General features: G+C 45.7%; 1 protein-coding gene across 2 annotated transcripts in view; it reads left to right on the forward strand.

Moving 5' to 3' along the window:
- ACER2 (alkaline ceramidase 2) overlaps positions 1-20,901 on the forward strand; it is a 33,424-nt gene extending 12,523 nt beyond the window's left edge. For both annotated transcript variants that reach the window (XM_004761830.3, XM_004761829.3), the window contains 3 exons: positions 5,483-5,620; positions 12,185-12,322; positions 16,523-20,901. In XM_004761830.3, coding sequence (XP_004761887.1) covers positions 5,483-5,620; positions 12,185-12,322; positions 16,523-16,709 — 463 coding nt within the window. In that variant the 3' untranslated portion in view covers positions 16,710-20,901. The remainder of the gene's footprint in view (positions 1-5,482; positions 5,621-12,184; positions 12,323-16,522) is intronic.
- The last annotated feature ends 2,708 nt before the right edge of the window (positions 20,902-23,609 follow it).

A 23,609-nucleotide genomic window follows, 5' to 3' on the forward strand; every position in this document is an offset into this window, starting at 1 on the left:
CACAGTCTTTAGCTTGGGAAGAGTCCTTTGGAGCCCTGAGCACCACAGAGGTTGATGTCCCTGGCTTTGGTGACTCCCTGGATTTGAATCCTAGCTTCTCTGCTTACAGACGATGTGACTCGTCCTGACTCTTTCGCTTTCTGTTTCCTCATTTGTCAAATTAAATAATCCTCTCAGGAGAGGCTCTTGCTGGGCACCCTGGAGCACTAGAAACATGATGGATGCTCAGAGTTCGCTTCCAGTACTGCCAGTAGCACATGGAGATTTCTGCCTGGCATTTTTTTTTTTTTAAAGATTTTATTTATTTATTTGACAGACAGATCACAAGTAGGCAGACAGGCAGGCAGAGAGAGAGAGGAGGAAGCAGGCTCCCCGCTGAGCAGAGAGCCCGATGCGGGGCTCGATCCCAGAACCCTGAGATCATGACCTGAGCCGAAGGCAGAGGCTTAACCCACTGAGCCACCCAGGTGCCCCCTGCCTGGCGTTTCTGACATGCGCACACACGTTGAAGGAAAAAATGGGAACTGTAGATGCAGATGAAGAAAAGGCATGTGTTACGGGAAAGCAGCACACGATACATAAGGATTTCAACTCTATTGGTCCACCTTCAACTTGCCAGTGACAGGGGGAGCAAGACGAAGGAGAATGAGTGGGGTGCTTAGGAAGCCTGGTGAGGTGGAGAAGGGGGGCAGGGTGAGGGCGGAGGCAGGCAGTGCCAACTAGTGCCCTGAGGGGACAGTGAGGCCCCTTTTTGTGGGCCTCACTGCCAGGTCAGGGGGACCAGTGCAGCTCTGAGTCCCAAGTGGCAGCCACACCAAAGACTTCATGTCAAAACCAGGATTTCTATAGATCAGGGATCATGTGGCTTAGCTGTCCAAGTTTACCAGTTAATGTCTCTTTTTTGTGACCTACACTTTGCTGGAATTTTTTTTTTTTTTTAAGATTTTATTTATTTATTTTTTTAAAGATTTTATTTATTTATTTTCTTAAAGATTTTATTTATTTATTTATTTTTAAGATTTTATTTATTTATTTGACAGACAGAGATCACAAGTAGGCAGAGAAGCAGGCAGAGAGAGAGAGAGAGGAAGGGAAGCCGACTCCCTGCTGATTAGAGAGCCCGATGTGGGGCTCAATTCCAGGACCCTGGGAAGGTGAGAGGGAGAAGCAGACTCCCTGCTGAGCTGGGAGCCCAATGTGGGAGAGCAGAGGCTTTAACCCACTCAGCCATCCAGGCGCCCCTGCTGGAATATTTCTAAAAACACATTAAAAGTAGTTCCCATGTGAGATTCCTGGAGAAGGGGCAGCAGAGTGTGATGGCTGAGTGTATCCGACAGACATGGCTTTGGGTAATAGTTTTTTTTTTTTAATTTTTAAATTTTTAAAAAAGATTTTATTTATTTGTTTGACAGAGATCACAAGCAGGCAGAGAGGTGGGGGTGGGGGTGGCGGAGAAGCAGGCTCCCCACTGAGCAGAGAGTCCAATTCGGGGCTTGATCCCAGGACCCTGAGATAATGACCTGAGCTGAAGGCAGAAGCTCAACCCACTGAGCCACCCAGGCGCTCCCCCCCACCTTTTTTTTTAAAGCTGGTACCTCATTGTGCTTATCTGTAAACTGCAGATATTAAGAGTACCTTATTGAGCTGGAAATCTAGGGGGAGATCCTAGAAGATGTCTAGTATCTTGTCCAGAGTAAGGACTCAGTAAGTTATCAGGAATGGCTAAAATGGATAAGTGTTTTTGAAAAATGTCTAGAATAGCAGGGCAATTATTAAAGTTTACCATATAAATAGGAATAATTGGCCAGTTAAAAAAAATTCTTCTATCTTGCCTAGAATGTCCTAAGAATCGTCATACACTCAGCTGTTCATCATTATTAGTAATGTTTAGACATTTTTGTTGTGAGGAAAAAAAACTCCATAGAACAAAGAACTATGATGGACGAATTGTTTCCATTTCTTATAGATTTATCCTGCTGTGATTTTTACGATTTTGCCCTCACTTTATAACCCCATCCAGTTTTTGAGTCCCAAATTACCAGGTTGGGGTCTGGCCATGTGGCTCTGGCTGGTTGACTGGGGACCTGGGCCTTTGACTCTCTGGGCCTTATCAGTTCCTTCCTTTGAAAAGGACATGGAGGGACCTGCCAGGACCAAATGCTGTAATTCTGTGACTATCTTGGGCAGGGGTTGTTCTACCTAGATTACATTTTAGTCCTAAAAGTTAGTTTAGGGCGCCTGGATGGCTCAGTGAGTTAAAGCCTCTGCCTTTGGCTCAGGTCATGATCCCAGGGTCCTGGGATCGAGCTCTCTGCTCTGCAGGGAGCTTGCTTCCTCCCCTCTCTCTCTCTGCTTGCTTCTCTGCCTACTTGTGATTTCTCTCTCTCTGTCAAATAAATAAAATCTTAAAAAAAAAAAAAAGTTAGTTTAAAGCCATGGATTTTTTTTTTTAAGATTTTATTCATTTATTTATTTGAGAGAGAGAGAGAATGAAAAGGGGAAGGTGAGAGGGAGAAGCAGACTCCCTGCTGAGCTGGGAGCCCAATGTGGGACTCTATCTTGGGATTTTAGGATCATGACCTGAGCAGTTGCTCTACCAACTGAGCCACCCTAAAGGCACCGTAAAGCCATGGATCTTAACCAGGGACATTTCCATTCCTTGAGGGACGTCTGGGAAGTTTGTGAACAGGTTTTGGTGGTTGCCATGATGGAGGTTTTATCATCCATAAAATCCGTTGCACTTTGGAAGAGTAAAAGGGGCATTGCCAGGTATTTGCTGCAGAAAAGGAGCACAGGGTCTGACAGGGTTGCAAACCTCTGCTCTAAAGGGTGGCTCATGGAAACACCAGCAGCAGCTTTGTTATGTTATGTTGTTGGTGTTGGCTGTTTTGATTTGGGGGAATCGAGGAAGCTGGGGTGATCGGGGTACCCTGACCTGGTGTTCCACTTTGAGCCCATAATAGGCTGGAAAGTGGAGAGGCGGACCAGAGACCAGGGGTTGCCAGGTGTCATCGACATGACAGCAGCATTTTGTCAGAACCCTATGCTCCTGGGTGTGGCCAGCTCTCTTGTCCCCAGGTCCTCAGGTGACTCGGGTCAGGTGGGCTGTCTGTGGCTTGTGTGGACTTCTGCCCGTTGCAGTGTTGTCTGCTTGGCCGCCTTTGTGAAGCGCATTCCTCCTCAACCTCTGGACCGACATGGGCAGTGTCTGGCTCTGTTCTCCTTAAAGCAAGTTTGGTCAAGCTTGCTGCCTTTGAACTGTTTGGTAATACCCTCCAGAGCCTTAGGGGATTGCTACACCAGCCCCATCAGGTTTTCCCTGAGAGGAGCTATTATTCACAATAACACTATTTAAAATAGCATTTACTGTCAAACACTGGGAACGTAACAGTTAATAGTGGATTTTATTAGCACATGCCATGTACCAGGCACTATGTTAAGGGCTTTAATGCTTCTAGAAACACCATAGGGTAGCGGGTCTTCATTTTAATATGGGAAACCCAAGGTTTGGAGGGTTTCAGAACTTGCCAAGAGGTACCACAGCTACTCAGTGATGAAAGCAGCAAGCGAACCTACATCTGTTAGCTGGAAAATCTGTGCTTACATCACTGTTGCCTTCACTAACTCTTGAACCGTTGATCTAAAGAGTTAATGCAACTTACAAGCCTTTTTTTTTTTTTTTTTTAAATTTATTTATTTGACAGAGAGATCACAAGTAGGCAGAGAGGCAGGCAGAGAGGTGGGGGGAAGCAGGCTCCTCGAGGAGCAGAGAGCCCGATGCGGGGCTCGATCCCAGGACTCTGAGATCATGACCTGAGCTAAAAGCAGAGGCTTTAACCCACTTAGCCACCCAGGCGCCCCTACAAGTGGTTTTTGTTTTGTTTTTAATTAATTTATTTTTTTTCTGTTTATCCAATCTAAAAAGGCTGAAAAGCTCAGTGCAGATCATAGAACCTCAAAAACCCAGTGAAAGAGTTATGGTGGGTCTCCAAGGGTCATTTGCAATGATTGGGGGTGGGGGTTGGAGGAGAGCTGTGGGCTGTCATCCTCCGGCTGGAGCAGACAGCCTTTCCTCCAGTAACTTAGGATGCCAGCCAAGGCCAGGAGGAAAACATGATTCTCTTGAGGATTTGCTGCCTGGACACTTTCCTGCATTCGTATTTTCTCTTTGGTTGAAGTTCAGGGCTACAATTCTTGTTCATTCCGGTCAGAAAGTTGGCAGCTTGATCAATGATTTCCTGCACCTTGATGATAAATGGTTTTCCTCTTTAAGAGATAAATTTGTATTTTGGAGGTTTCAGTGTACTTTGATTTCTTTATAATGGAATTTCATTCAAATGAGTTTCTCAACTGTGACCTGTTCCAGGGCTTGTGGCCAAAGTAAATTGCCAAAGTAAATTGTGCTAATGAGGAATAAAAGAAACTTCAGGAAAATCATGTGCTCCTAAATTTCAGTCATGGATGAGACCTTGGGGGTCATCTAGTCCAGCCTTTTCATTTTATAGATAAGGAAATGGAGTCCCAGGGAGAGAAGAAGGAGCATGTCCAGGATCACGTCGCCACTTCTGGCTCATTCTACTGAAAGTACATCCACTGAAGGGTGTGGGGATGGTATTTTCTTGCTTCCTTTTTTTTTTTTTTTTAAAGATTTTATTTATTTGAGAGAGGAGGAGAGAGCATGTACATGCGTACATGTCCAAGAGTGAGGGGAAGGACAGAGGAGGAGGGAGAAGGACCAGTAGACCCCCTACTGAGCATGGCGCCCCACTGGGGGCTCAGGGGCTCATTCTCCCAACCCAGAGATCATGACCTGAGCAGGAATCAAGAGTTGCTTGCTTAATGCACTGAGCCACCCAGGTGTGCAGATTCTTTCTTTTAAACTAGGGAACGTTGTGGTTTGTAAATGGTCCCTGTTTTCCTTATAAAGCTCCTCCAGGTTCACCTTGTGGAACGGAAACTGGCAGGCTGGGTCCTGTGAGCCAGAAGGGTCCACTGCCTGCTTTTGCAAATCAAGTTTTATTGGCGCACAGCCACGCCCATTCCCTTCCCGCCCGTCCCGCAGGGGCAGACTTGGGGAGCTGCGGAGGTCCTAGGACCTGCAAAACCTAAACCGTTCCTGCTCTCATCCTTTACAGAAAGACCTTGCTAGAACCTGCTGTACAACTTCTGAAAAACATACAGAAAATCAAGGAACACTAAGAAAACAGTTAACCATGTCTGACCCTCGGGGACTTAGATGGATTCTCATTTTACCATTGTCCTGGTGAAATGGCTGTCAAATTTGTGGTTATTTTCTAAGGGTGAACTGCTAGAAGTGCAATTCCTGAGCCCGTGAGCAGGAGTGGGTTTGAGACTCCTGGCACTCGGTGCACAACTCACTTCTCAGCTCGCTCTCCTGCCCGTGGGTCCTGCACTCAGCCAGCATTCACCAGACCCACCAGAGCTCCGTGGCTAACTGTTTGGTTTACTTTCATTTATTCAGGGGTAGGTTCAAGGCAGTGGTCTGCGTCCTTTCTGCGGTGACGACATGCCTGGCGTTCGTCAAACCGGCCATCAACAACATCTCTCTGATGACCCTCGGGGTTCCTTGTACCGTGCTGCTCATTGCCGAGCTGAGGAGGTGGGTGCCTTTGTTCTTCTCCGCTAACCCCTGACTGTCCCTGGGTTGGGAACACAACAGCTTCTTTGTTTTTTGGGATTTTTTTGTTTGTTTGTTTTAGATTTATTTATTTGCGAGAGAGAGAGCGCGCACACAAACGGGCAAGGAAAGGGGGGGAGGGAGAATCCCAAGCAGACTCCCTGCTGAGCTCAGAGCCTGATGCAGGGCTCGATCTCATGACCCAGAGATCATGACCTGAGCTGAAACTGAGAGTCAGGTGCTTAACCGACTGCACCACCCAGACGCCTGGCTTCTGTTTTTTGTTTGCTTTTGGGTTTTGTTTTTTTACTGCCCTCAAGTGTGGAAGAGGCATTTAACTCTTCACGTAGAGTTAGTTCCTGGCTGTCGGGTTGGGAGCACATTGGATGGTTTAGCTCAAAATGTTAATGATTGCACCTCCAGAAAGAGGCAAGCAGCTGGTTCGTAGGTGCAGTGCACTAGCTCGCTGAGCAGGAACATCTCAAGGACATGGCGGGTGCCTAGGCCAGCCTGCAAGACTTAATTCTGTACAAAGAATAGATTTGTTCAGAGGAGAAGACCAGGGAGAAAAGTCCTAATGAGGCTGTTGCATTCACACACAGAAGGAAAAAGAAATGTCTAAATATAAGGCAACAATGACTCCAGGCAGAAACTAGCGTGGACGGCGCTAGTCTCTCTGACACTTAGTGTCTTAGTTAAAGCCTGTCCGGTAAAGCCTTCGCTATTTGCACAAGGATTTTCCTTTGGGAAGTTGTATGCTCAAGTTTAGGTTGATATCCAGAAACAATTTAGCCTTGTGTGTATATGACTTCTCCTCTAACCCCAAAATGCATCAAATCTCCGCCCTTACGGTGGTACTCAGAAAATGCTGCTTGTTCTTTGTGCCCAATTTGAGAAGTGCATTTTAATTCATGACTTTCTCCTTGTATCTGTCTTCCTTTGTGTGAGAGTTGCTCTGTGTGATGTGGCAACAGCTTTCTCTCAGTCTCTGTTTTGAGACGAGACATGTGGTTCTTCCCACTGCTTTGACTCCGGCGGCTGCTTTGAATGTTGGCCATACCAGGCAGAGTCAAAGGTGACTGAAGAATTTAAAATAGTGTCTGGCAGAGGAAGGGTGCTGTCCAGTCTTGTCTGTTGGCTTTCCCCAGTAGCCTTGAAGGAGTGGAAAATGGAAAGACTGGTTTCAGAACACTAACAGGATTTTGAAGCTCTTTGGAAAACACACAAATTGCCAATAAAGAAATCTGAAATGGATTTGTAATCGTCCAGGGGTGCTGGCTGATATTAGGCCTGAATTGGATAGAATGTTGAGGACTTAGTTCTCTTTTTTGAGAATTCATTGCAATCTAGTTCATTTTAACTCTTTTTTTTTTTTTTTAAGATTTTATTTATTAATTTGACAGAGAGAAATCACAAGTAGACGGAGAGGCAGCCAGAGAGAGAGAGAGAGAGGGAGCAGGCTCTCTGCTGAGCAGAGAGCCCGATGCGGGACTCGATCCCAGGACTCTGAGATCATGACCTGAGCCGAAGGCAGCGGCTTAACCCACTGAGCCACCCAGGCGCCCCTCATTTTAACTCTTGATGCTATGTTTTGGCCTAAAATTTTGTTAATTTTACACCAGCAGCTTAAGGGAAGGGAAAATATTTTTAATTCAGGGTACTTCAATAAGGACAAATGAGGGGAGACAGTGGTTAGGGGCAGATTACGGTTTGAATAAGTCCTGCTTCATGAGTGTCGCTTTTAAGCAGGGAAACATTTTCCTTATTAAGATTTTACTTATTTATTTCAGAGGGAGAGAGAGAGCGCGTGTGCACGAGCAAGGGGAGGGGCAGAGGGAGAAGCAGGCTCTCCACTGAGTAGGGAGCCTGACGTAGGACTTGATCCCAGGAGCCTGCGATCATGACTTGAGCCAAAGATGCTTCAACTGAGCCACCCAGCTACCCACATTTTCCTTTAATACTCTAATCTTTGTACGTGATTACAAAGGAAATCATCTGTTCCATACTTAAAAATCTTAGCCTCCGAAAAGCTAACCATCACTATAGGTCATTAGGAAGTGCCCTTCCTTCCTGCCAGGTCTGTCAGCCTCTGGATCATTCCGTCCATCTCCAATTCATACTTTATTCCTGTAAATGGCCTCCTGGGTCCTCAACCCTCCTTAAACAGTCCTTCCCATTGGAGCCTCTCCTGTCTTCCCTAGCTCTCACCTGTGCCCAGTCCAGGTCTGTCTTCAACCACCACCCTATCTCTCTTGTCTGTCACAGCCCAGCGTCTTAGAAGTGCGTATTATATCTATAAGTGATTTTTACACCCAACAAGGGGCTTGAACTCAAGACCCTGAGATTGAGAGTCACATGCTCTACCCACTGAGCTAGCCAGGCGCCATAGCCCAATGTCTTTAAAAGTTGCCTTTAGGGGTGCCTGGGTGGCTCAGTCGTTAAGCGTCTGCCTTTGGCTCAGGTTATGATCCCAGCGTCCTGGGGTCGAGCCCACATTGGGCTCTCTGCTCCACGGGAAGCCTCCTTCCCCCTCTCCCACTCCCCCTGCTTGTGTTCCCTCTCTCGCTGTCTTTCTGTCAAATAAATAAATAAAATCTTTTAAAAAAAGTTGCCTTCGTCCCTCAGCTCTCTTTTCTTCTCCAGCCCACTGCCATCTAGCTTCTGCCTCACTTCGGCACCCACGCCCCCTGGGGGTTGTATGCCCAGTGGTGGTTCCTTAGCCCTCCTGTATCTTCTGTGCTCTTCACTCAGCTCTTTGCACAATTCACGCCTCTCATGCTTGATGTGCTCTTCTCCATGCCTGCCGGGAAGCCACACCCACCGGGGACTCCACTCACTCTGTAGCCACTTCTCTTCAGTCTCTGACAGGAGCTCCTTGTTTGCTACACACGTTTGCACGTGGGGGTTCTTCAAGGTGACCTCCGCTTTGGCTTTCCTATCTCTACACTTGGCCCTGGAAGATCTCATCGACAGCTGCAGCGTTCATTACCAAACACGTGCCAATGACTCCCAGGTGTGTGTCTGCCTCTGTCCTTCCTTCTACCTTCACCGTGGCGTGGCTAGACGCTTGCCCCACCTCTGGGTCCACCCCTCATAGCCATCTTGAATTCAAGCAGGTTCCTGATCCAACTTTTCTGGTTCTGGTTCTCCTAGTATTTCCAGCTGCAGTGAATGGGAACAGCATTTACCTGTTTGCTCAAAGCAGAGGTGTACGCCCTCTTCCTTCCCTGAATGTCCCATCCGATCACTTTCGTTTTTCTATTAGTTGACATTACAATTGACATTAAGTTGAATATCCTCAGCATGGCCCCTGCATGCCTCTGATAGTCTCTTTTTTTTTAGCTGATTTTGCAATTAGGATGAAGTTCAAAATCCTAACATGGCCCTCTCTGGCTGATCTGTCCTTCATGAATTTCCCCCTTTCATTCTGTCCTCTCGCTTCTCTGACCTTCCCTATCCCCAGGTCCTTCTTCATGCTGTCCCTGCCTGACTCCCCTGCTTGGCTCACTTCTGGCTCATTGTTGACTCACCTATTTGGCTCTCTTGCTCCTCACCTCACACTTCTTTCTGGCAGCCCTCCCAATTGTAATTAAAAAGTTATTTGTGCTGGGGCGCCTGGGTGGCTCCGTCATTAAGCCTCTGCCCTGCACTTGGGTCATGATCCCAGGTTCTGGGATCAAGCCCTGTGTCGGGCTCCCTGCCCAGCAGGGAGCCTGCTTCTCCCTCTTCCTCTGCTTGTGTTCTCTCTCTCGCTGTATGTCTCTCTGCCAAATAAATGGGTGAAGTCTTTTAAAAAAAATTATTTGTGCTGTTTTTTTTTTTTGTCGTCTTTGTTGTTGTTTAGTACCTGTCCCTTTTCTTGATGTTGACTCGATGGGCAGGAATGAGGCCCCTGTGTTCGCTGCTGTGTCCCAATTCCCCCTGAGTCCCAGCAAGGAAGGAGAAGTTGTTGGCTTGCTTTGGTCAAATTCCCAGACAGGGGATGCCCTTGCTGCTTTTTGCGTTTCCTTCCAGGACCTGCTCTGCTGACATTAGTGATAATCTGTAGTGCAGCAGCTCAATAGTTCCCATGCAGCCTCCCTCTGCTCGAAGGAGCTGGGGAGCTTTCTGTTTCTCATTAGCCTTGTTGCTAGAGCTTGTTTCTAGTCTTTTCTGATTTTCAGTGTCCTTTCTGAACTTTCAGACCATGTGGCAACGACATTTTATTTGGGGTTATGACTGGACATTTACTGAAATTTGTTTTGTCTTATTATCAAGTGACTCAGCTGCACTGAATATATTTTAATGTAGGTGCCTTTTTTTTTTCACCCCTGGTTATAGGAGTGAGTCTGTTAAGGGCAACTTTGCAAATACAACAAAGGGTTAAGGAGAACCACAGATAACAGCCGTGATATATATTTTTTTAAATTCTAGAATAGGGTTCTACTGTATATATCCCTTTTGTTCTGCTTTTTTCCTTTAATCTCATGTTGCTCTTTTGATAGGGGCCCTGAGAAGTGGGAATAAAACCCAAAGGAGCCCAGGTTTGGGCAAGACCCAAGTGCAGATAGGCCTGGTCAGCAGCGGGTAGTAGGACCTGTCCCTCTAAAAAAAGAGGAGGGGACAGAACCAGGCAACCTGGGACCCTGACTCTGCAGGCTTTCCTCCCAAGTGACTCATCATCTGGCAAGAGAGGCGGACTGTCACACACACAATGCCTCTCCAGTATGCTGACCCCTGTCCTGGAGTGTTCTTAAGCCAAAGTTTCTAGGTTTAATTGAATTGAGTGTACATGGGTCCTCTTGTACCACATTGTCTGTAGTTGTTGACACTTGTTTTTGTCCTCTTTCATTTTATCTTTAGCAAGGCAAGAGTCCTTTTCATTTTGCCTTTCATAGTGCCTAGCATGCATTCAGAGAATTGGGTACCCAGTCAATGTGGTTACTTAAAAAAAAAATCTGGAAAAAAAATGTGCTCCCTTAGGTCACTGGAATTCAAGTAACATTTTCCTTTACTTCCTTATTTATTCATTCAGCAAGCATTTATTTCATGTGTGTTCTGGGCCAAACAGTGCATATAGTTGGTGAAAAGCAGGTAGAGGTCCTACTCTTGTTGAGCTCCCTGTCTGACTGGATACTAGACCTTCAACAGATAATTACAGCAACGAAAATGATGTCGTCTTGTGACGAGTGTTATGAAGGAAAATGGTGGGTGCCCACGAGGCCGACAACATCACAGGGGTGGGGGCTGTCTGAGAAAGTCTATTTGAGAAGGCGCCCTGGAAGCGGAGACCTGAGGAAGCAGGAGAAAGCTGAGCTGAGAAAGAGAGGAGTCTGTGAGGGCGACATGCTCAACAAAGCTAAGTAGGAATTGAGTGCCTCCAGGCCTAGGCCTCTATCATTTCAAAAAAGTTTTCAAGGGAAGACATTTAGCTGTCCGACAAGACGGTATTCCAGTTTGTGTTTTTGAGGCCTTTGAACCTACTGCCCATCCTGGTTTTGCTGGTTGTACGATGCTTCCTCAGTTGGCCAGGAAAAGTCCCAACCAACCAGTCAGGCTTTTGACATTCGTGCAACAAATCTGAACACATAGCTGTGACCCCTTCTTGGGGTCACAGAGAGCTTGACTGACCTTGGAGCGGTCCATGGAGGGACAGAGACCTGAGGGAGGGCCGAGAAGTACCCTCGGCCACCGGCTGCCTCGGGGCCTTCTCCCCTAGGAATGGAAGTCACTCCTCCCCTTTACGAACGATTCAGGAACAAGGAAAGGAAATGGCGATGGGAATTTCTTTGGGCTGTTAGGATTGGTATCTGAAAAACATTTTGTCCCGGTGTGCGTGAGAGCTCTTTCTATTCAGCAAATAGTGGGAGGCCTGTGTGTGTCCCGTGCTGTTCCTGGGGAAGACCACCTGTCCACAAGTAAACATCGAGGGTGCTAGAGGGGTTGGAATCCCTCCAGAGAAATCAGAAGAGAGAAGAGGGAAGTGGGGGGTGGGGTATGAGAGTGTCACGTAGGGGTGGAGGCCCGTGGGGCGATTGTTAGCAGTGGTCAGGAAAGGGTTTCCTGAGGGGCATTTGAGCAGAGGCTGGGAGACGGTGAAGCATGTGGGTATGTGAGCGAGAGCATTCCAGGAGCAGCAACAGCCAGAGCTAAGGTCAGGGGCACATGCCGGGGCTATCTGAGGCATACGAGGATCCCTCGGGGGCCGGGGGTTGATGACAGAGGCAGCGAGGGGCAGTGTATGTAGGAGAACAGGAGTTCGTTAAGGACATGTGAGATTTGGGTCTGTGTTACATGTGGGTGGGCGTGTCCAGACGGTCGCTGCATCTGTGAGTCTCGAGTCTGGGGGAGGCCTGGGTGAGAACACGGCTTTGGGAGTCCTCTGTGTATGGACGTGTGGAGTCTACATCCAGAAGCTTGGGGGGGTGTGTGGACAGGATGTTGGGTGGGGCCTCCAGTGCCGAGGGTCTGGGGTTAGGGGCGTGGTAGGAGCCAGAAGAAGGGGACCAGCAAGGTGGTGGGTGACAGCCGGACTGAGGCTGACTCGCTTTCTGGATCCCTGTGCAGGTGTGACAACGTGCGTGTCTTTAAGCTGGGCCTCTTCTCGGGCCTCTGGTGGACCCTGGCGCTCTTCTGCTGGATCAGTGACCGAGCCTTCTGTGAGCTGCTGTCGTCCTTCCACTTTCCCTACCTGCACTGCGTGTGGTAAGCCCGGGCCGCCACACGGGTCTGCACCTGCTGGGCGTGCTTTTCCCTGCCCGGTGTGCGTGGGTGTGCAAGGGGATAGAGCACAGCCTAGGGGCACCTCTCTCCTCGCAGAGGCAGTCGGACCTTTCAGAAGCAATGGGAAGTATTGTCAAATGCGCCGTAGGCTCCAGGGAGCAGGCTTAGCCAGGACAAAAAGACCTAATTGTGTGTGCTTTGGGTCTGCGGTCCCTTACCTCTGGCTCCTTTACTAAAGCATAAAGGAGTCTGAAAACTGAATCCGTAACCTGAGCTCTAGCTAGATCGCCCAGGGTCGGGAGGTGGGGGTGGGGAAGACTTGGAACAGAGGTGACGTGGGGACTGGGATGCCCAGGTGACCAGGTGAAGGCATCACAGGTCACCTGGGGACAGTCTCACCCATGCATTTTACAGGTAGAAACGGATGCCCAGAGAAGTGAATTAATTGTTCAGAATCGCTCACCTGGGAATTCAGTCATTGGGAACTGGAGCGGCTGTGCATTGGATAGCTCAGGATATGCGGTTAAGTTAAAGAAAAAAGGCAGCAAGCAGTTTAAAAAATAAAAATTCAAAAAATAAAGATTTTATTTATTTGACAGAGAGAGACACAGTGAGAGAGGGAACACAAGCAGGGGGAGTGGGAGAGGGAGAAGCAGGCTTCTTTCCAAACAGGGAGTCCGATGCGGGGCTCAATCCCAAGACCCTGGGGCCATGACCTGAGCCAAAGGCAGACATGCAAAGACTGAGCCACCCAGGCGCCCCTAAGATTTTATTTATTTGTCAGAGAGAGAGAGAGAGCGCATACACAAGCAGAAGGAGAAGCAGACTTCCTGCTGATCAGGGAGTCCAATGTGGGGCTCAATCCCAGGACCCTGGAATCATGACCTCAGCCGAAGGCAGACGCTTAACCGACTGAACCACCCAGGCGCTCACAAGCAGTTTATTAAACAGCATGCAGACTCCTACACTCAGCACGCTGAGGAGGAAGTTGAATGGTTTTTTCCTATGAATTGCTTCAGCTCCAAACCCAGAGCCCTGTTTCTCTGTGCCCCAGAACTTCTGATTGCAAAAGAGAACAAGGACCAAGGGAAATCTGCTTTACGATGTCCCTTGTACATTGAGAGCTCCGGGGAGAATTCTAGTGGAAAGGAGCTGGAAAAACTTTATTAGATCCAAGATTCAGAAGAAGGTTGACTTCTATCGGGTGATGCCTAAAACTCTGTGGTTTGAAAGAACTTGTGTGAATGCCCTTGAACGTAGGAGCTTGTATAGATTGAGCATGAGACCCAACTTGCTCTTGGTTTAAGGCTTGGGGACTCCCAGGACTGTTTGCAAAAGACAAAACAATGTGAAACAGCATAAACTGAAGATTCCAGTCTGAAGACTGGAATTTTTTTAGGTTCAACCTTGACTCACACTAGTGAATTTATGCACGTTAATTTGAGTTATAATGGGGATAATAAACTGTAGATTCCAAGTGTACACTTGGATGAGTTTTGATAAATGTACACATGTGTGTAAATACGACCTCATTCAAGGTACAGTGTACATATTTTTATCAATCCAAGTTTCTTGGTAACCTTAGCAATTTAAGCAAAATTCAAAAATTAGATTGTAATAATGTTGGCTCAGACTTAAATTTGTTTCAAGTTTGGTGTAATTCCTGCTTTTTCAAAGTTGAATCATATTTTTGCCCCAGTTAAGATGCTTTAAGAACAGGGGCACCTGGCGGCTCAGTAGGTTAAGCCTCTGCCTTCAGCTCAGGTCATGATCTCAGGGTCCTGGGATCGAGTCCCGCATTGGGTTCTCTGCTCAACAGGGAGCCTGCTTCCCTCTCTCTCTCTCTGCCTGTCTCTCTGCCTACTTGTGATGCCTCTCTCTCTGTCAAATAAATAAAATCTTAAAAAAAAAAGATGATTTATAACAAATTTAAACAGTCTCTCTCTGTCAAATAAATAAAATCTTAAAAAAAAAAAGATGATTTAGAACAAATTTAAACAGAAGCATAGAGAGGCTCTCATAATTCCACCAAAGAATAACAATTGTTAACGGCCTAAGATTTTTTAAAAATTTTAAGTAATTTCTGCACCTAATATAGGGTTTGAACTCACAACCCCAGGATCAAGACTCACACACTCCCCTAACTGAGCCAGCTAGTGCCCCTTATTCTAGATTTTTCATGTCTGTTTCTCTAATTATACTTTTTGTAAATAAATCTCACATCATTCTATAGGTGATATAAAGTGTTCTGTTTTGTTTTTTTCTTACATAGGGAATACTAGATTGTGGATGACTTTGCTTACCAGTGCATACATATTGTCTTCCACTTTTTTGTGTCTAATAAATACCTCCCAGTATAGATGCTTTAGAATTCATTTAGCCCACCTCTCTTTTAATAGGTAATTAGGTTATTTGTTCACATGCCTGCACATTTCCTTAGGTTAAATTTTATATATCTGTAGATTATATCTATACCTATTAGATACAGGTACATATAGATCTGTATCTCCAAAGTATTTTTTTTAAAGATTTTATTTATTTATTTGACAGAGATCACAAGTAGGCAAAGAGGCAGGCGGAGAGAGAGGGGGAAGCAGGTTCCCTGCCAAGCAGAGAGCCCAATGTGGGGCTTGATCCCAGGACCATGAGATCATGACCTGAGCCGAAAGCAGAGGCTTAACCCACTGAGCCACCCAGGTGCCCCTGTATCTCTGAAATATTAATGCACACTTTTTATTAAAGTCTGTAAGATAACGCCTTTTATCCATACTTTCATATATACTAGATATTAACTCTTAACTCATGTTACCCTGGTTAAAAACATTTTTATTTTCATGTCTTTGTAAAAAACTAGCATCATTGTTGAGCCTCTTTCACAGTTTAAGTTCAATGGATGCATTTCTTCGTTTGAAAGGTACCTTTTCATTTGTCTTCCCTGCAGTGTTTCTATTTTTAAACAATTTCTATCTAGCAACCTGGTGTCTGGCACAGAGTAACCAGTCATTACCGTCCAGTATCTGTATGTATTATGCAAATCTGCATGCATATCAGCTCAGACAGAATTCTACACTGAGCCCTCATGGAGGCAGTGGCCAGCTTCAGTGTTTATAGTGTGAGACCAAGGTCAATCATGCCATCTTCACCCACCCTGATTGGGTTAAAGGGCATCCTATGAAAGGATTAGTTTTTGAGAGCTCTTTGGAAAATAGGGATTTTATTTTATTTTTTGAGAGAGAGTGCACGTGTGAGAGGGTTGGGCAGAGGGAGAGGGAGAGAGAGACTCCTAAGCAGGCTCCATGCTCAGTAAGGAGTCCGACCCCAGGCTAGATCTCAGGATCCTCAGATCATGATCTGAGCTCAAATCAAGAGTCAGCTGCTTAACCGACAGAGCCACCCTCCAGAATATAGGGACTTTAACTGGTCATATGATACAAATATCTCATGCCTCCCTTTCCCATTTATCTTTCAGTGCATGAGGGTTTTTTGGTACCATATGGGTTATCAACAGTCATGTTCTCACATAAGTCAATCTCTTCTTGTAGGGTTTCTGGACTTTGTATCAGAAAGGCCTCCCCCACCAAAGTTCATAAAAATGTTTTCTCTGACTCTATTTTAAAAATAGATTTTAAATCTTTAGCTCATCTGGAATTTAATTTCAGTCTAGAGTAGAGGGAAGGGTTACCTGCTTTTAAATGGTCCTTGCTTGCTAAAGGATTCATATACGACTTCTTACGGACACAGTCAAGTGAGAAAGTTTCCCTACTAAGCTGTAAAAGCAGTTTTGTCTGTATAAAAGGATTCCTAATAAAGGGCATAAATTATGTGTAAGCAACATTGGAGGAAGAAGGTGGGATCTAATCAGATGGTCTCAGTTTCATCTTCTCAGCACCTGTTTTAAATCCTTGTGCCTCAGTCTTCAGGGTTGAGCCCCCAAAGCATTTGCATATTTGCTCTTATCACCACGTGGAATATTTTAGAACTTTCTAAAACAGGCCGTGTTTGCCCCAGATTTGCGGTTCTCCTACTATTCCGAGGATTGTTGGTTACCTTACCGCCCCTTCCTCCTTGGAAGGAAGGCAGGCTGGGTGGGGTGGGGATGGGGGTGGGGGAGGGCAGGGTCCCCTGAAGGCGGCCATATTTGTTGGCCCTGGCTGGGTGCTGACCTGCTGTGTCCTTTCACAGGCACATCCTCATCTGCCTTGCCGCCTACCTGGGCTGTGTCTGCTTTGCCTACTTTGACGCTGCTTCTGAGATTCCCGAGCAGGGCCCCGTCATCAAGTTCTGGCCCAGCGAGAAATGGGCCTTCATCGGTGTCCCCTATGTGTCTCTCCTGTGTGCCAGCAAGAAATCACCGGTCAAGATCACGTGATGGCAAGGCAGTGGCTGGCTTCTCTGCCTATTTTTCCTCATGCAATGGGCTTCACTTGCCAGCAAAGACAGCTGGTGGTTGTAGAGTTGGGGGTAGGGGTCTGTCTTTTTAGTATTTTGTTCCCTTGGGCTCTAACCAGCGAGTCTGTGGCTCACCAGGACTCCACTGTGCATGGGGGAAGAAGGTCTTTCCCTTTCCCAAGACGGAAAGTGAACTGAGGGGCATCAGGTAGATCTTCTCAGCGTCCCTTCCAGATGCAGTGACTGGTTGGGCTGTATCCTTTGTGATGGCAAGGTGGTCCCTTGTGGGAGCCTCAATTCCCAGAAGGAGTTTGCTCCAGACCCCACTGGTCCCATGTGCTCTCAGAGTGGACCCTCCTGCTGACAGACTCTGTGACAGGCAAGACCATCTGACTGATGGAAGATGCCAGGGATTTTCATCTGGGGAAATGGTCCTAAAATAAAACCAAGCCAATGAAACCCACGCAGGGCTTGTGGCTGAGGAGGCTACTGGTCTACTTGGAGACTCTCGGTAACCAGATTTTACTTGTGCTTGTGAATCCTTTCTCTACTACCTCTGCTGAGAGCCAGGGACTTCAGATGAGAGTGGAGTGGACAGAAAAACCCTCTGTGCCAAAAGCTACACTCCACTTTAAGCCATTCTTGAAGATGAGCACAATTTCTAAGTGTTGACATTGTTGCCCACCCTGCCCCCCAGCCCAGGGGCCTCCAACACTTGGAGAAGAGTAGGTATGGCTAAGCCATCTGCACACAGAGCCCCACTCCTTGCTGCTGAACTCACTCTGTAAAGTCAAGGCCTTGGGATGGTCACAGTGGGGATCCTGGTTTAACATCTGGAGCAAACACAAAGTTCTGGAAACTTCTGCTAATGGGAAACCTTCGATTCTGGAAGTTATCCTCGAAAACCTCGCCTCTTCTTTGTCCAGTGTTTCCTGTGGGAATCGTACTCAGTGCACTCTGAGTACAAGGTGCTTCCTGTGGTTTTTCTGAGCATCTGATGGCTGCTTCTCTCGACTACTGAGGGGACCCCAGGCTGGCTTTTCGGGTCACTTATGCAGCGGGCAAGTCTGTTGCCTTCTGAGTTTTTCCTCAGCTCAGATGACACTGGCTACCACTAACCTCTTCACTGGGCTGAATGAAGACTCCAGAAATGGTCATCGAGGTGTGAGGGGGGGGGAGTACATGACCTCAGGGATACTCACTGTCCCTCCGACACCTCCTGCCTTGCAGCATTCCGCTGTGAAAGAGGGCAGGACGGAGGTGTCCTTGTGAGGACAGGAGTCATATCACCAAGGATTGAAGAGTTGGGCAGTACCAGTCTGTGGCGTGTCTAGGAACTCTTGCTTTACTGAGAATTTTGTACAGGATCCAAGGTGAAAAGTCCAATAAGGAACAATGAACTGAGAGTTTAAAAATGAGTGACTTTGTTCTCCTTCTGTGGTTTTCAAGTAATTTTTTTTTTTAGCACAACCCTATTTACAGTAAGAGATCCTGATGGAACCCAAATGTGAGAAATGTGTTGTATTCTATTAAGTTTATTTGCAGGTAGAACTTACATATTTCCCTAATATCATGCAGTGAAAATGCAAGTTAAATTGTGGTTTCCATGGTGAAAAATTTGGTGTTGAAGGAGTGTACCTGTGTGTTATGGTTTAAAAATATACTTTGAAAAAAGGTATTTATGTATTAGTGGGGTTCTAATGCACCTTTGAGACCTTGGTGGTTCTTGGAACCACTGCGAGTTTTAAAACTTTGGTCTAGGATTTTTTAAAGGGAAGTAGCAGTCCTTGCTTCAGATTAATTTCACCTGGCATGGATTCTGGGCTCCTCCATTCCGTAGTATCAAAATACTCCAAAGTAGAGAGAAGCTTCCACATGCTTCAGGCCCAGCTGTCTTAGCGTGGAAACTTGGATGAGGAGAGGCAGGGAAGTGCGGGAAGGGTTTGTGTTCTGTGTGAGGTTTAATTTCTGTCTTGAGAGTTCCTCATTGACAGGAGCACTGTTCAGCAGTTAGGGAGGGACTGCGTCTCTCTCTCAGGTAAAGGGGTGGGTGGGTCCCTGATGATCATCACCTCCAACTCTTATCTCTTTGATCTTGCTCTTCTGGAAGTTTCTGAGTGTCCTTTGGAATAGGGATGCAATGTGACTGCTGGAAATAAGGAAATCAGCGCCCCAACTCACAGGGCTGTTTCCATCTGTCTTCTACGAGGCAGATGACTTAGTTAAGATATCAGAAGGGATATTTTTGCTGTTTAAAAAACAAAAACAAAAACAAAAAAACAAGGCCCTTCTAGAGATTGGCTTTAATGAGCTGAGGGCTGATAACGTACGGAATGGGTATATTTGAGGACAAAAACTGAACTTTTGAGCAAAAATCACTCTAGCTTGTTAGCGTGAGATGGTAAATCGAGAAAGGAGTTGAATAATCTAGTTTGAAGTTAGACTTCTGACATATTTATATTTACATTTATATTTAGGATGCTTTTCTTCTAGCACTAAACACTCTTGAAAGAAAATTGGAAAACCACAGGAAAATCGAAGGGAAAAAGAAGTCTGTATTTCTATTGTCCGAGAACAATCATTGTTAATATTTTGGTGTATTTCCTTCTCGTCTCCCCCTCCTGCCCCATAGCTTTGTGAGCAGCTGTCTTTTAGAGGGGACAGTTCTTCCGGTCGCTTGAATGGAATATAAATGCCAGTTATGTATTTTTCATGAGGAGCAGCTTTTGGAATACACTCGGTCAGCTGTACCCTTGAGAGCTCATCACTGGATTCTGACTTACTGCTGAGTCTTCTTTTTAAATTGAGCCTGACATGAATAGGTCCCGAGAAATAATGAACTGAATTCTATCTTCCAGAGGCCTCTGCTCCGGATTAACGAGTCGCAGGACATCGCTGGTAAAAATAGGGCTCTACAGGTTTTCAGATTTAAAAAAGTGAATAGCTTATTGATTGATGTGCAATCAAGAATCTTTTGGGTTTTTCTCTCTAATAACGCAGAGACGTGGAGATGTGATGTTTGCGACTTAGGTCATGGCAGATCGGGTGCATTTGTGTTCTGCGTGGATAGATTTGCCTAAGACCGAGAATGAGCAGGAGTTGGATCTAAGAGAGTCAACATTGCTGTCCTCGTTACCCAGCGATCATTTAAGTCGGTGATTCTTATTTTCCAGTGTTTGATTCAATCTTAATTTTTAGAAAAAAATCATTGCTCTTTATGATTATGATTATATTATTAGCACGAATATATCGAAGGTGTATGGGGAGAGATAACCTGAATCTGTTTGGTAACAGGCTACATTTTGGGGGAAATGAGGCGTGTCCCTCGGATGAGTGCCTAACGATTGTGGATCCAAGATGTTCTGTTGGGGGAATCTAAGCTTGATGGTCATCAAGCACAGACTTTCTTAAAAAAACAAAAAACAAAACTGTAACTTGTTTTTACTGGATTTCTCAGGTGTGTCAAAACTTCTCACCCGTTCATCACGCTTATGTGAACCAATGCCATGTTGCAGGTTCTGAGAGTGGGACGGAGTCTCCTCGGCTCTTCATCCCATGGGGCTGACACACAGCCATCTGGGGGATGGGGGAGGGCTGAAGCTTGTCCAGCGAGCACTCCCAACCCCAGCTCCTTTTCCCCAAATGAGCTTGGAACCTTTCATTGTCAGCTCTTGCCTGGGTGCTACCATTCCAGCTGGCCAGAGAGAATTGGCAGGCCAGATTGGGGTTCTCAAGGGATTTTATGGACATTCTCCTACAGATTAAAAGAAGAAGAAGAAGAAAAAGGCCTCTATTCTAAAGGACTGATTGTTTGAATTAATTCTTTCTCTCTGTTAAACCAGATTGAAGACTATTTTATAATCACAGTATGTAATCAGAACTTATATGGTATTTTCAGATACATCCCCTTGTTTTATACTTTCTGGACTTGTTCCGTATAAGGGTGGTGTGGGCTCCCTGGCTGTGGTAGCATTTAGTCTCCATTGCTTTGGGAGTGATTTGAAGCCTTTTGAAATGGAGCTTTTGCACTTTATGCTATTTTTGTGAGCTATGATGGTTATATTCGATATTAAAGCCGTAAGGGGCATTTTCTGTGAATTTATGTTTGTGTTTATTTCCCAAATGATTTCGGAAATACCTGAAAATAAAAGATGCATTTAATGGATTGTCAAGCAAAGCACATTTTCCCAAATTAATTTGTTAATGATTTGGGGTGTCATTATTTTATTTTTTATTCTTTAAAAGACTTTGTTTGACAGAGTGAGCGAGAGAAGGTGCACAAGCAGGGGGAGTAGAAGTGGGAGAAGCAGACTTCCCATCGAGCAGGGAGACTCCTGTGGGGCTCGATCCCACAACGGGCATCATGATCTGAGCCAAAAGCAGATACTTAACTGAGCCACCCAGGCACCCCTTGGGTATTGTTATTATTAAACACCCTCCAGATTAGCGTAATATTTCTAGTATGAAGTGTCTAAATGCATAGCAAATTTTTTTAGCAGGAATATTTTGTATGTACCTATTTTTAATTCCCTAGGACCATTTTTTTAATTAGTAAGATTTCATAGGCCGTATTTAAAAGAACAGTGTGACCATCAGAAGGGAGACTGGATCAGGGTTGTCATTAAATCCATATATCCATTAAATCCATAAAATACATTACAGTGGGTTTTTAGACTTTTTTTCTGGTCTGGGTGAAGGGATAAGGGCATAAGCCATGGCTGCAGAGACTTTTTGCCCGTCTGGTGGGAGTAGTGAGTCTTCTCCCTAGGAAAATGCCCACCCATGTAATTTTTTGGGAATTCAGGTGTCCCTGGAAGCCACCCACGTAAAGAGCTTCTGCAGGGCCGGACAGCAGACCAGGATTCAAATCCTCTCGGGCTGAAATTGGTCACCTTAGGTCTGCTTTCCCAGCTGCCCTCTAAAACCAGTGCCCCTCCTCTCCACCATCTCTAAGTCAGGATTTCCTCTTCTGAGGGGCTGGGGGGCAGGGGGCGGGGTGCCCCAGGGTGCCGGGAATGCGCATTTCAAGTGACTTCAAAAAAAAACAAGCTTACATTTGCCTAAGCCTCTTTATAGTTTATAGATTGGTTTCTAGTATCAGACCCTTTCATAGGATTGTATCTGGGTCTGTCATATTATTCTAGCTTTTGTATTGTGGAATTTTTCCATAATAAACATAAGAGGGAGACCATTTGGGTTTTTGTTCTTCATTCACTGGGGTAAGGTTCAGCCTCCCTCCTGCCCCAACTTAAGGGTGCTGCTGCCTCTCTCCTCAGCTAAGGATTTGTCATTTGTCATCGCCTCGGGAGCACTTGTTTCTGTCTCCAGGCCTGGTGGGCGACACCCCACTTAGCTGGGAAGTCTCTCTGGGTGGTAACTCACAAAAAGGGAAAGATAAGTCCGTTTTTAGTTGGTTTATTTTATATTTCTTATTAAAACAAAATATTTGATCCAGCTGCTTTTACAACAGAACGGAGATCATATCACTACCTTAAAGATGTAACAAATAGCAAAAAAAAAAAAAAAAAAAAAGGAAAGGAAAAAATCCCAAATTTACCAGATAGCAATAAAATTAGTAGTTTCTGCATTAAGGCTACTTACAAGAAAGTGACATAGGGGAAGGCCAAGAGCACGAAGAGACACAAAATGGACGGTTATCAGTGACAGTTGCTGGGGAAAGAAGTCTGAACAAAGGAAGGCATAGCTACCGGGGGTGAAGGACTGGGAGAGACTCCTGGAGTAATATCGCCATCTTGTGGCCCTTTCAGGTATTCCTCTCCACGGAACGCTTGAAACCCTAATTGCAAATCACCCCAGAACTCAAAACTCTCACAAGTCACACAGCTTCTTTTTGGGTCCAAGTATGTGTTCCTGCTCCCCCCCCCCGCCCCCGCCAAGCATCTCTTTGCTTTTTCTCCTCCTCGCTTCTCCTAGCAACTCATTCTTCACCCTCTAGGTGTTTGATCTCAGATTTCTAAAAATCTTCCGAATATCATAAAGCAAATATTTTCCGGCACATAAAACTGAGTTAACCTAGTTGTGATCTAGAGGATTTTTTTTTAATCCACTGGAGTTAGGTTTAACTTCTGGAATTAATAGTTCTGCTCACACAAGTCAAACGCCAGTACAACCCAAAATATCTCTAAGACTGAATCCAGTTTGAACCAGCGGTTGGCCTGCCTTTTTTTTTTTTTTTTTTTTTTAACCTGTGGGGCTAGCTGCAGGGGGCTGTGTGATGAACACAGCAGTGTGCCCTGTGGAGGAGGAGAGAAGCCACCAATGGCTGAAAACTGTGCGTACAAGACGCATCAGCAGCTCCGGGAAGGCAGGCAGGAGAGAGTGGTAACATCTGACCAGTGAGGAGTTGGTTTGAGACCTTCTAAGACTGAACTGATGGACTGAGAGCCATATTTGATAATCTAGAATCTCAAACTGATGAAAGCATGGGTATGTTGCCTGGAAGTAGTGTTTCCTTAAAGCAAGCCCTATTTGAGAGCTCAGTGCATGAGTTCTCTTTGCCTTATTTACTCTGACTTTTTTGTGAAGCCAGTATTATTATCATTCCTGGTTTAAGGAATATAAAACCAAGGCTCAGAAAGGTATTTAGAACACAGCCAGTAGGTGGCAGAGTCAAGATTCAGACCCAAAGCTTTCAACTCATCCATTTAGTTTTCTTTCTACAAAGGATTTTTTATTTTTATTTATTTAAATTCAATTAATTAACATAATTCATTATTGGTTTCTGGGTCAGAGGTGAGTGATTCATCAGTCTTCTATAAAACCCAGTGCTGGTTACATCATGTGCCCTCCTTAATGTCTATCACCCAGTTACCCCAGCCCCTTTCCCCTCCCTTCCAGCAACCCTTTGTTTCCTATGATC

The sequence above is a fragment of the Mustela putorius genome, unplaced genomic scaffold, assembly GCF_011764305.1.
Source record: "Mustela putorius furo isolate JIRA1106 unplaced genomic scaffold, ASM1176430v1.1 tig00000421_pilon_pilon_pilon, whole genome shotgun sequence".
Taxonomy (NCBI): Eukaryota; Metazoa; Chordata; class Mammalia; order Carnivora; family Mustelidae; genus Mustela; species Mustela putorius.